This window comes from Eptesicus fuscus, chromosome 2, assembly GCF_027574615.1.
Source record: "Eptesicus fuscus isolate TK198812 chromosome 2, DD_ASM_mEF_20220401, whole genome shotgun sequence".
NCBI classification, from domain to species: Eukaryota; Metazoa; Chordata; class Mammalia; order Chiroptera; family Vespertilionidae; genus Eptesicus; species Eptesicus fuscus.
In genome coordinates, this window is record NC_072474.1 from 49,558,355 (window position 1) to 49,570,386 (window position 12,032).

Here is a 12,032-nt window from a genome sequence, read left to right on the forward strand (position 1 = left end):
CGCTGCTCCTGAGTAGAGAACTGAGTCTTGACCCGTCATGTTAGCGTACCAGTCCACAATGAGATAGTCCCTTTTTGATCCTCATTTTCTTCAATGATTTTTTTAGTGGACACTACAAATGCTTTTTTCAGGGTGTTTGCAAACATTTTTAAAAGATCATGCTTAAGAAATATTGCCTTCCTTCCTTTTCTGACAAAGTTAATCTAGCCTTTATTTATTTATTTTTTTTCCTTTGAAAGGAGTGTAAGAGCACTGGTCCCTGAAGAGAGAGTAAACTGCTTTGCTATGGATGCGTCCTCCAAGGCCAATGTCACCACCAAGGACATATCACATCCCCTTAAGGTTTCGATTTCTTTCTTTCTTCTTTGGAACGTAACAGTAAGGGTGCTGGTCCAGGGCTTTATGAAAACTTGGCTTAAAGCTTGTGTTCAGCTTCACAGGTCCTTACACGGTTCTGGCTGCTATTATTTTCAGTGGCCCATTTTCCCAAAGGGCTCTGACCTCCTTTTGGAATCTCTGGCCTCTTCTATAGGGTTGCAAAGGCTACTTGTGTACATGTCTGGACTCAGAAATTGGCAAGAGCAGAGAGATATGGTGTTTAAAGTAACAGAAGACAAAAAGAATTCAATAGGATTTCCACATATTTATTTCATCACACATCGTTTTAAATGTACAGCCAATAATAGGCTAGATAAACTTCTGTGTGTGCATGTGTGTGCATGCGTGTTTGTGTGTACTTAATAAACAAATGAACATCTGTTATCTGTTTTGGGTTTATTACTATAAACACACTTTTCATGAATAAATATTTAAAAATGTTTAACATGCCTCTTTTAATTTGAACAAATAAAAATCTTTCCTTGATTTCATATTTTAGAAGTCCAAATCCATCAGTACTAAATTCTCTCAGCCAACTCTGGCTTGTGTACAGATTGTAGTCACACAGACTAGAACTTTCACGACCAAACAGCTGAACAAAAGATAAAATGATGACTACATCAAGATGTCCCTTATAAAGGACAGTGCACCACATTATGGTCTCCAAGAGACACAGCACACAAAAAATCAAATGGAGTTTCTGAAATTAACATCTCTAATTCTTATGTGCGAAGTCCAATGTTTTTGGAGGGTGGAATGCAGAGGACTGACTATGCGGTCAGCAGAAAGATGAGATGGTATGTGAATGTTGTATGCCTTCTCCCTCAATGCTCAATAAAACTAACAACAGAAGAGATACTAGTAAATATCAATTCATGAATCTGGCTGAGAAAGTATTTAAAAAGTCTTGTTCCCTACTCCCTCCTCACACCTCCCACGAAAAAGGTCTGGTTTTTTTTTTCCTGCATGAATATGTTTGGTAGAAACAATACATGTTTAAGATTCTATCAAGGGCTACATACACACTTAAAATTATTGAAACAAAATTGGGTTTTGAGTGCGTGTATGTATTTTTAAAATAAACAATAGTTTCTTTATAGGAAAGAACAATTCTCGCTATATCAAATAGAATTTGCTAAAAGTATCACATTATTTTGGCCCCCAAAAATTGACAGTTAGTATTCTGAATAGGCCCAAATTTGGTCATTTGAGGTTTTTCATAACTTTTTACAAAAATCTTAAATACAGGTAAATATGTAAACACTGTGCTCTCAGAGAGCAAGCACTTAGGCATGTCACGTGGTTTCCCTCCTGGGAGATGAATTCAAGTGAAACATTACCCATCAGTTTCAAAACCAACCCCCACCGTTGGAAGCACTCTCCGGCTGAGGGGGAAACACCACCTTGCACATGTTAGCATTCTCTTGGTGGAGAGGGAATTCAGATCCTGCCACCAGCCTTTCTTTTCTTTTCCGTAAGACGTATCCTCTGCCTGTGGACAGCCTTTCATACTTGGTCTCAAATTGCCTGCATAACAACAACAATAGCAAAATCACACACATAGTTAAGTCACCTCATGCCCGTCAGAGCCATGCTCTGAGTGTACACTTGAAGCTTCTGTGTCAAAGCGATTTGACAAAGGATCTGAGTGCCAAGGACGACCAGCTTCCATTCCCATGAATGGGGTGATGTTTTTCTTCCCCTTTCTTTTTATACAAACAAATACACTTCAAATGCTTGGACTATAGGAGTCTGCCAGACATTGTTCTGGAATGGAGGACTACATTCCTCTCAGCTCTTTGTTAAGCTTTGCAAGCCTTGCTATGCCCCCCTCTCCTCATTCCAGGAGCCCCACTTTGGGCTCAGTCCCCTTGTGAGGAAGGAGCAAGTTTCACTGGATTTAAGATGAGAATGCTGCCAGGGAAACATTCCCAAAGCTGTAGCCAAACGGAAATGTGGAACCAAACCAGTTAGCCCGGTGCCTGGATCGGTGGTTATTGCATTTTGACCATTGGAAGGGTGATTTTTAAAAATGCATTAAATGGTGGTTTATTCTGTACATATGTTAGTATTAACTAGCAACAGTTTAATATTCTGACTATAATCCACTATATTCTGTAAAAATATAACCAACTCATAATTATACTTATATCATTTATGCATATTTATATGGATTATGAAATGTCAAGAATATAAAGAAGGTGCTCAACTCTGGCTTACTTGTCAAAGAAGATGAGGAAGATATGGCTTGCTGTTTTAAGCAGACAAATTGCTTTCATGGTTAACAGTGTGTCAAGGAAACCTCTACAACTCACAGTATCACCTAGACCAAAGGCATTTTACTTGCACATGATAGTATTGTTATAAATATGGTCACATGATTCAAAGGACACAGTGTAAAAGCTCTAGAGTGGGAGAGGTGTTGGGAAATTTACATGGACAATTATATATTCAGTTTTTGAGACACTAAGAATTCTACTGAAAAATTTACAAACTCAAGCTTTAGCCAAAACTTAAACAAGGTCGAGTTGCTGTTGTATGGATTACCTAAAAACTGTGAATTCATTTGGGCTCTTTAACCATGGTAAATGATTTCATGTTTTGTTTTGAGCTCTCTTGTCCAGGAGACAACTGTGAAGATATAGCTGATAGTAAATATGCATCTGGTATTTTTGCTGAAACTACATGGCAATTCTTGTGGTAAATCAGATCCCTTTGTTTCCTTGATAAATTGTTTCTGGATAAAATATGATACCTCCTGAATCAAAAGAACTGGTCATTACAGTTCCTTGGTATCCTAGAGATGGACTCAATTTTTAGCCTTATCAAGAATTCTGTTACTAATTTAAAGATAATTTGTTTCATGAATTTCTTTTTACCATTTTCTTTTAATTTCTGAAAGTGAATGTTAAAAACTGGGTGTGAGTTCCTGGTGAAGTGGGGCTGGCCCTGGAACATTCCCCAAGCACTGCTTCTTACCTGTATGGAGCCTCAGCCCTGTCCATCTGCAGGCAGACTAGGAACGGGTACTGAGAAAACTGCACCGTGGAGATAAACTCCATGCTGGCCTCCGTTTCTGCACTGATTTCCAGGCCAGCTTTCACAAAAGAGGAGTCCACAGTGATGTCACCAGCTATTACCACAGCCAACCTAAAGATTTGGGGCAGAAAAAACTATTAACATTACATTTAACTGAGCTGGACTAACAGCTATAATTTCCCAGGATCTAAACTCATGATGCCAATGACCATAAGGAAAGGGGCTAATATGTGACCTAAATGTGCTCAGAATTCTATTGGTAACCGGGGCCTGATTAGTCCCGGGGATTGCGCAGTGAAGATTTGCTCTTCCCCTAAACCAGTGATGGCGAACCTATGACACATGTGTCAGCACTGACACGCGTAGCCATTTCTGATGACACGCGGTCGCTGAGGTGGCCGCATGCCGAGGATAAAACATTTGCTGCTCCTGAGGATGAAACATTTGCAAAATAATGTTTTTTCCTCAAAGTGACACACTACCCGAGTTATGCTCAGTTTTTTGGCGAAGTTTGACACACCAAGCTCAAAAGGTTGCCCACCACTGCCCTAAACCCTCCCTCAGCCTTCAATTCTAGATGTGGGAATGAAATGTCTATCAGGTACTACTGTTTGGTATGGGCCTACCAAGGGCCAAGATGAAAATATTCCTGGAACCTGGTCTTCTCAGAAAGTCAGAAATACCTGAGTTATCTAAATTCAGCAAGAAGACAGCTAATCCTACCTAATAAAATAGTAATATGCAAATTGATCGCACCTTCGCTACACCCAAGCCATGCCCACCAGCCAAAGCCACACCCACCAGCCAATCAGGGTGAGTAGGCAAATTACCCAACAAAGATGGCGGTTAATTTGCATACGCTGAGAGAGGGAGGAGTGAAGACTGAAGACAACTTAGAAGGAAGAGGGAGGAAAAGCGGAAAGCAAGGTGGCTGCCAGAGGGAAAGCCCGGGCGGGGCGGAGCGGGGCAGAGTGGGGCGGGCGGCAGTGGCAAGCGGGTGCAGGCATGCGGCCGCAACAGCCGCTTGCAGGATTTTCCTGCAAATGGGCTACTAGTGTTTATAATAATTTTCTTGCTCCCTTGGTTTCTCTGTTGGCGTCTAGGTAGCTATTTCAATTCCATTTTATTACTTTCCCCAAAGGGTCTCTAGAGAGCTAAGTCTATTTGAAAAAATATTGTGTCACAAAAAACCACTCCTATAGTGGGGCACAGTGGGTGGCCCAGGAATGACAGATATTGTGGGTTCTCCAACAATTGCTCAGAGGACTAGATAGACAGATTGAATTGTCTAGGGAGAGTGGCTTGGATGAAAATGAAGAAGATAAACAACTCAGTAGAAGTCTTACCTCTAGGAACACTCTAATTTAATTGTAGACTTTCAGTAATATTGTGGGAAGTTACTCCTACAATTAAATCAGGGTTGTATGTCCAAGCTTTTTTGATAGAGGTACTCATTTTTGCTGTGCAACTTAAAGCTTATCACCTATTGTTGTCAGCGTAAAAGTAGGTCAGAGATGTACCGTTAAATCCCTGAATACCTCACTGTACCTTCTAATATCTTAACACTCAACAAAGGCTTAAGAGGTATTTTTAAGTGAACAAATTAAAAATTGAGGATAGATTGGCTACAATGTGGATAGTGATAGATTCTTAGGGATACAGTGTCCTTAAAAAATCCATATTTTTTGTTGTTGTTCCTATTGTTGATTTCTTTCTACAAAAAAAAAATTAAATTCAGTGTAATTTGGGGAAACTTCTACCTGGAAATACTTCAGAAAGAGGAAACAGATGACTGATTCAATGGGAAGCCCTGAATTATATTGCTGATCACTGTGATGATCACTCCATTTCTCATTCATTGGTTCGTTTTAGTAACACCGGGGGCCACAAATGTGCCAGTTTTTAATAGCTCTCAATTCCTTCATCCATAGTTCAAAATAAACCAAAATATTTAATTTTATCACTCTATCTCACTTATCCCACACCATAGTTTAAATATCCAAAAAGATAAAAATCGATTGCATTTCAATTTCCTTTTCTTTGATTTATAATAAACAGAATAATAATTTTTTTATTACAATGGTTCAGAAACATTGTTTTGTGTTCAAAATGAAACATTTCACTTAATCTGACAGGTAGATTAGGAAAACTAAAGGAACCGAGAACATTTTGTTTAGAAAAATGAATGCTAACAAAAAACTTAAGGACTGAATATTTAATATTTAGATTCTGCATAAAAGTGACCATTTTAAAATTTTTATCCACTGAAGACAGTAAAAGAGTAAAAACTTGAGATCCCAAATAGAGGGATAAGCTGAAAAAAAAAAAGTTTGCTTCAGAGAAAAGTTTCCTAACAGCACTGTCAACTAGTGAGGTGGAATACCAAGAGAAGATGAACCTCTCATCCACTGGGCATGCTGTCTATGGATGTCTTTAAAAGTCAAAAGTCAAGATTCTTGGCTGAGTTGTATTAGGTGCTGACCTGCTCATAAGAAGCTATGGAAAGAATGACTTCCCATGGTTATTTCCTACTCTATGATTTAATTATTACAAATAGAAAGTATAGATTCTAATAAACAAATGGGACTACATCAAACTAAAAAGTTTTTGCACAGCAAAGGAAACCATCAACAAAATGAAAAGACAACCCATTGAATGAAAAAACACATCAATGACACATCTGATAAGGGGTTAATATCCAAAATTTATAAAGAACTTCTACAACTCAACACCAGAAAAACAAACAACCCAGTTAAAAAATGGGCAAAGGACCTGAATAGATATTCCTCCAAAGAAGACATACAGGTGGCCAACAGGCATATGAAAAGATGGACTTGTATATGCATATAAGCATAACCAATGGACGCAAGACACTGGGGGGTGAGGGCATGTATGGGAATGGGGTGGGGGGGGACAATGGGAAGATATGGACACATGTAATACCTTAATCAATAAAAAAATTTGAAAAAAATAACATTAAAAAAAAAGAAAAGATGTTCAACATCACTAATCATCAGAGAGATGCAAATTAAAACCACAATGAGATATCACCTCACACCTGCCAGAATGGCTACCATCAATAAATCAACAAACAACAAGTGCTGGTGAGGATGTGGAGGAAAGGAAACCTTAGTGCCAAGATTTGGAAGCAGCCCAAATGTCCATCAGTAGATGAAAAGCTGTGGTACATTTACAAAAGTGGAATATACGTGGCCATAAAAAAAGATCTTACAACATGGATGGACCTGGAGAGCATTATGCTAAGTGAAATAAGCCAGTCAGAGAAGGACCAGTACCATACAACTTCACTCATATGTGGAAACTAACAAACAAAATAGAAACAGACTCAGCTAGAGAACAGACTGACAGCTGTCAGAGGGGTTGCGGGGCTGGGTGAAAACGGTGAAGGGATTAAGCAAAAACGACAACAACAACAACAACAACTCATAGACACATATTATAGTGTGGTTATTATTAGAGGGAAAGGGGTGAGGGGGAAGGTAGAAGAGGTTATAGGGGGACAAGTGGAGATGGAAGGAGACTTGAATTGAGATGGTGAACATACAATACAATATACAGATGATGTATTATAGAACTGTACTCCTGAAACCTACATAATTTTATTAACCAATGTTACCCCAATAAATTCAATAATTAATGAATAAATAAATAAATAAATAAATAGGCAGAAAAAAGAGTATAGATTTTGAAAAATCAGAAGGTTAAACATTCCAAAACCTAATTTCTGAAGTTCTTTGCATAGAGTACTTACAGATTTTTCACTCGGGTTTTTGACTCACGATACCACAGACTAAACTCCATTGCACCTGAAATATCAATGGCTAGAGCACCCTGGATGTCTATATTGGCCTTCAGTCCAGATTGCAACTGAATCTCCTAGAAGCAAAAATATATAATAATAGTAGTAATAATCACCATTTAGCCAACCCCTTTGAAAAAGCACATTCAACCTCCTCTTGTAGATAATACCATTTGAGCTGCGTTAATGTTGGAATCTTTCTCTAGGCTTGGAAACACATTTTAGTTCTGCGTTGGGAGGGGAAATGGTTTTCAAAGTGTGGTCCCCTGACAAATAATATTAGCATCCTGGAAACTTGTTAGAAACACAAATCCCATACCTACTGAATTAGAAACTCTGAGGGTGGGGTCCAGCAATCTATATTGTAACAAGTCCTCAGGTGATTCTGATGCATTCAAATTTGAGAACCACCAGATTAGGGAAAATGAAGGCATCTCTATCAGGAATCCAGCTGTGGCTTTGGAGTGGGGATGAGGGACTGGCTAGATGACCGCTAATGGTCCTTTACCACTTTTCTAGTTATATGCTGCGTCAAATATAGACAACTGCATCCTGCTGGCAAATGAAAATTATGATGAAAACTGCCAGTACAATGTAGATGTTCCAGGAATTGCCTAGTCCAGCTGGGAAAAGAAGGCGAGGCAATTGAACTAAGCCTTAATACCCTGCTCTTTGACATTTGAAATGACATCAAATTAATAGGTTGTGTCCAACATGAACTCAACAGCATATTCCAGAGGGACAATACTCGCTGACAAACATAGTCCCTTCTAAGCAATTTTATAGCTGTCTGAAATTCATTGTTTGTGCTGTTTGTGCCAGCATTTAGCTTTTAAGTCTTGCAGTTTCAATGTATATTAGCCCTGGTGATGTTGGCTGAAAACGTCTTCAGTTGGATTGGAATCAAATTGCCTGGGGACAGTGTTGGAAGTGATAATGGTTTGGGGGAAAGGGGTCAGTATCCTTAATTTTGATATTCCTTCAAAAATCTTAGGTTTATGGTAACTGGCAGCATGACCAACTTTATGTAATTGCCCTACTCAGATCAAACTGTGTTTTCACCAACTATAAATGACACAACGTTGCTTTCTAGATAGGATTCTGTTGATCTCCTGGAATTATCTTCACTTTCCAAAAAATGTGGCAGGGAATGTCAGTCAAAGGACTTGGCTTACAACAAGGTATACTAAAAAAGTCTGATTGTGGCGTGAAGCTACCTTTAACTGAAAGACACTTGGACAAAAGAATGAGATTCTCAACATAGAGCTAAAGACACTAGTATAAAGGAACACAAATTACCCTGATAAAACCACAATAATTATGTCCAAAGTTGAACCTATGCCTATGAACTGCAGAACCATAATATCAGAATTCTGCATTTGCACTGTAATTGTGATTGTTCTTAAATGAGCCCTACTGTGTGCCCTGCCCCAGAAGTATTTCTTTCTTTGTATTTTCTTCTTTGTTCTCAATTTGAAAAATTACAGTCTGTGATGTGGACTTTGGCTTTCCTACTGACCATACATTAGGTGGATGTCAAAACAAACCAAGTGTTTTGACACTCTTTACTTCACGAGAGGGATTAAGCCACATAGTGCAGTGGTTATACTTTTCCAGGGGTATAAAATGAATGGAACGAACAGTTTTTAAGCACCATCTGTGTCCTAAGAGCTCTACATTTGACATCTCATGCAATTCCCATACTAATCTTCCACGGTGACATTACATCTAAAGATTGAAAAGAAAAATCAGGCTTGGAGGCTACATGTGGAGCCAGAATGAGCACCCAGACTGCCTCTAGTTGGGGAGACTATTCCACTCCCACCCATGGCTATAACAAAATCATAACTGTCTTTTGTCTCCTGGTGTTCAGGGAAGCGTGTTCTGAGAAACACTGCAAAAGTGTGAGAGCATAGGCTTATGCCCGTGTTTGACCCAGAGTGCATATTTATTTAAATTTTTGCCTATGAACTAGAGCCATGGTCGGCAAACGGCGGCTCGTGAGCCACATGCGACTCTTTGGCCCCTTGAGTGTGGCTCTTCCACAAAATACCACGGCCTGGGCGAGTCTATTTTGAAGAAGTGGCGTTAGAAGAAGTTTAAGTTTACAAAATTTGGCTCTCAAAAGAAATTTCAATCGTTGTACTGTTGATATTTGGCTCTGTTGACTAATGAGTTTGCCGACCACTGAGCTAGAGGAACAAGATGCTGAAGCTTTGCGTTTGTAGCTAACATGACCCCTTGGGTCTTTTACTTTTGGTCCCAAAGGTGTTTCTTACAGCTCATACGCTGATACTTTCACAACTCATTCCACTGCTTCCATTCAGGAAAACACATTCTTTGCTGACTAAAGAGGGCCCCCCCCCCTATTATGCTGACTTTATCAGACATCCTTCTCTGAAGAGTAATCCAATGATCTGAAAACAGGGAGTGAGCACAGAGTAATTCCATCTGCCCTGGTGGCTATGACAGGCCACCCACTGCCAAAATTTCCTTCAGTGTCAGCACTTGACCTAATGTGGTATGTGCCTCTGAAGCTGGGATGACATTACTGGGTGCCTTGCAGAGCAGGGCGCCTCAAACAGCTTATTTGTATAATAACCCCAGATCCTCCAAATACTCCAATCTGAAATATACTAACATTGGGTTATGTTTAATAGCCTGGGGATGATCTTTCTCTTCTAATATGCCTTGGGTAGCCTCGCTTAATGAATAAAAAAAACCTAATAAAATAATCTAGATCAGGAGTCAGTGAACTATGGACTGTAGGCAAATCTGGCCCACTGGCTGTTTTTATAAATAAAAGATTTTGAAACACTGCCACACTTATTTGTTATTATGTCACTATTGGCTAGCTTCACTCTACAATGGCAGAGCTGAGGAGTTGCAATAGAGACCACGTGTCCACAAAGCCAAAAATATATACTTTCTGCCCTTTCCATAAAAGTTTGACAACCTTGATCTAGATTACTACTGATGTTTACATCCAGTTTTATACCTGGATTCATACCATTAGGCACTGTTGATGAGTAACTGAGCACATACAGATGGTGCTGAACTATTATTATTCCTGTGTCTTAAAATATAAATTACATCCTCAGCACTCTTATGCCTTCTTCAGAGGATGAATCTCCCCAGAGGTAATACTGCAAAGGAAATATACAGTGTACAGATCTGACATAATAAGAGACTTGTTTTCACATGTGTGACCTTGAGGATTAAGGGATATGAGAGGCACTGCTGGTTGTCTTTCTTTTCACTCATATGAACAGAAACACAGTCTTGTACACAGTGCTATTCATCCATTTAAGAACTATATTTATCAGCTTCTCTTGCAGCTAGAAACATCCACATGACATACTTTTGGTCAGTAACCAAAGGTCTTTCTTTCATAGATACTTAGTTTTTATAAGAATGGATAGGGCTTCCAGGAAAGTTTCTGAAAAAGAGTCAGACTTTACTGCCCCTTCCTCCTTCTTGGATTGAGGTAATAGTGCTGGCAAGGCAGCAGCCATCTGATGATCATGGAGTGACAAGCATGAGGTTAAAAGTCACAAGAAAAATGGCTGAGTGAGGGGAAAAGAGCCTGGATATTGTAAAAATTTAGGATTTCTATAGCAACACATTACTTACTGGATGACTACTTCCAAATATTTGTTACATGATAAAAATCAAACTATTTGATTATACTACCCTAATTTTTTTGTATATACAGCTATCCTAAGTGCTATGAGGAATAATAAAGATTGGACATTAATATTTAGTTTTAACCTATGATGTTTTGAAGGGGTTTTAGTAAAATCTGATATTTAAGGTCTCTCCCACATCTTAAAATCTATGATTTCATAACCAGAACCCAACAAATCAGAATCCTCAAATTATCTGGCAAACAACAAAGGTGGTAAAAACTCTGGACTATCTTTTTCAAATGCCTTACTTCACTAGTAGGAAATCTTGGCTTAAAGCTATTAAGAACCTGCCCAAGAGCATACAGAAAGTAATGAGTAGGGGCAAAATTCAAATCTACTCATGAATTTACTAAACCACAAAAGCAAACTTTCCAACAAATCTTATAGTCTGTAGATTTTAATCCAATCTCCTCATATATCACTAATATCATAATTATGTATTAGAGTACAAAGTGATCACTTTAGGGATTTTCTCTAGGATCCTTATTTAACAAATATTCCTTTTTTTATATTGGTATGCTAAATAAGACAGGAAATAAGTCAAGCCATTAAAAAAATTTTTTTAAGCATGAAACATTTGAACTCAAAGGTTATTCAGATTAACCCTCTTCTGTTTCCCAGAAAATCCATTGAGGCAGACCACTCCCATCCATAGCATCTTGGTCACCTAAATCTTACTGCACAGAAGATAGCATCATCATAACTTATCACAGTAAAACTTGGGGGTGGGGAAAATTGAAAATCATTCTGAAGAATACAGTTCAAGTGAATGAAAGTTCTCTTATTTCTACTAATAAATGGTTAAATCTTATATGATTCTGTGAACATGAGAGTTTGGGGCAAAAAGTCTACATGTGGTTGGTGTCAGTGATTGGTTGTTCCTCTACTAATTTGTCAGGGTCAAAATGATGCACTACATGGCTCTTTATAATCGCTGTCATGATAAATGTTATTAGTAACTTGTGAAGCCATGTGGTTTAGCTCCTGCTTTAGAATAACTATCTAAGCCTTCATGTCCAGGAAAGCCAAGTGAACAGAGATAATGCCTGTCTGCTCTGTTTTATCTTAGACCATTTCCTCCATCATTTCTTGTTTATGTTAGAATT

At 38.6% G+C, this 12,032-nt stretch overlaps 1 protein-coding gene across 1 annotated transcript in view; it reads right to left on the reverse strand.

Moving 5' to 3' along the window:
• Positions 1-1,727: 1,727 nt before the first annotated feature.
• Positions 1,728-12,032, reverse strand: part of MTTP (microsomal triglyceride transfer protein) — a 45,594-nt gene continuing 35,289 nt past the window's right edge. The window contains exons 16-18 of the mRNA XM_054723111.1: positions 7,190-7,314; positions 3,358-3,528; positions 1,728-1,905 (exon numbers count right to left, since the gene is read on the reverse strand). Of these exons, the coding sequence (XP_054579086.1) occupies positions 1,728-1,905; positions 3,358-3,528; positions 7,190-7,314 (474 nt within the window). The remainder of the gene's footprint in view (positions 1,906-3,357; positions 3,529-7,189; positions 7,315-12,032) is intronic.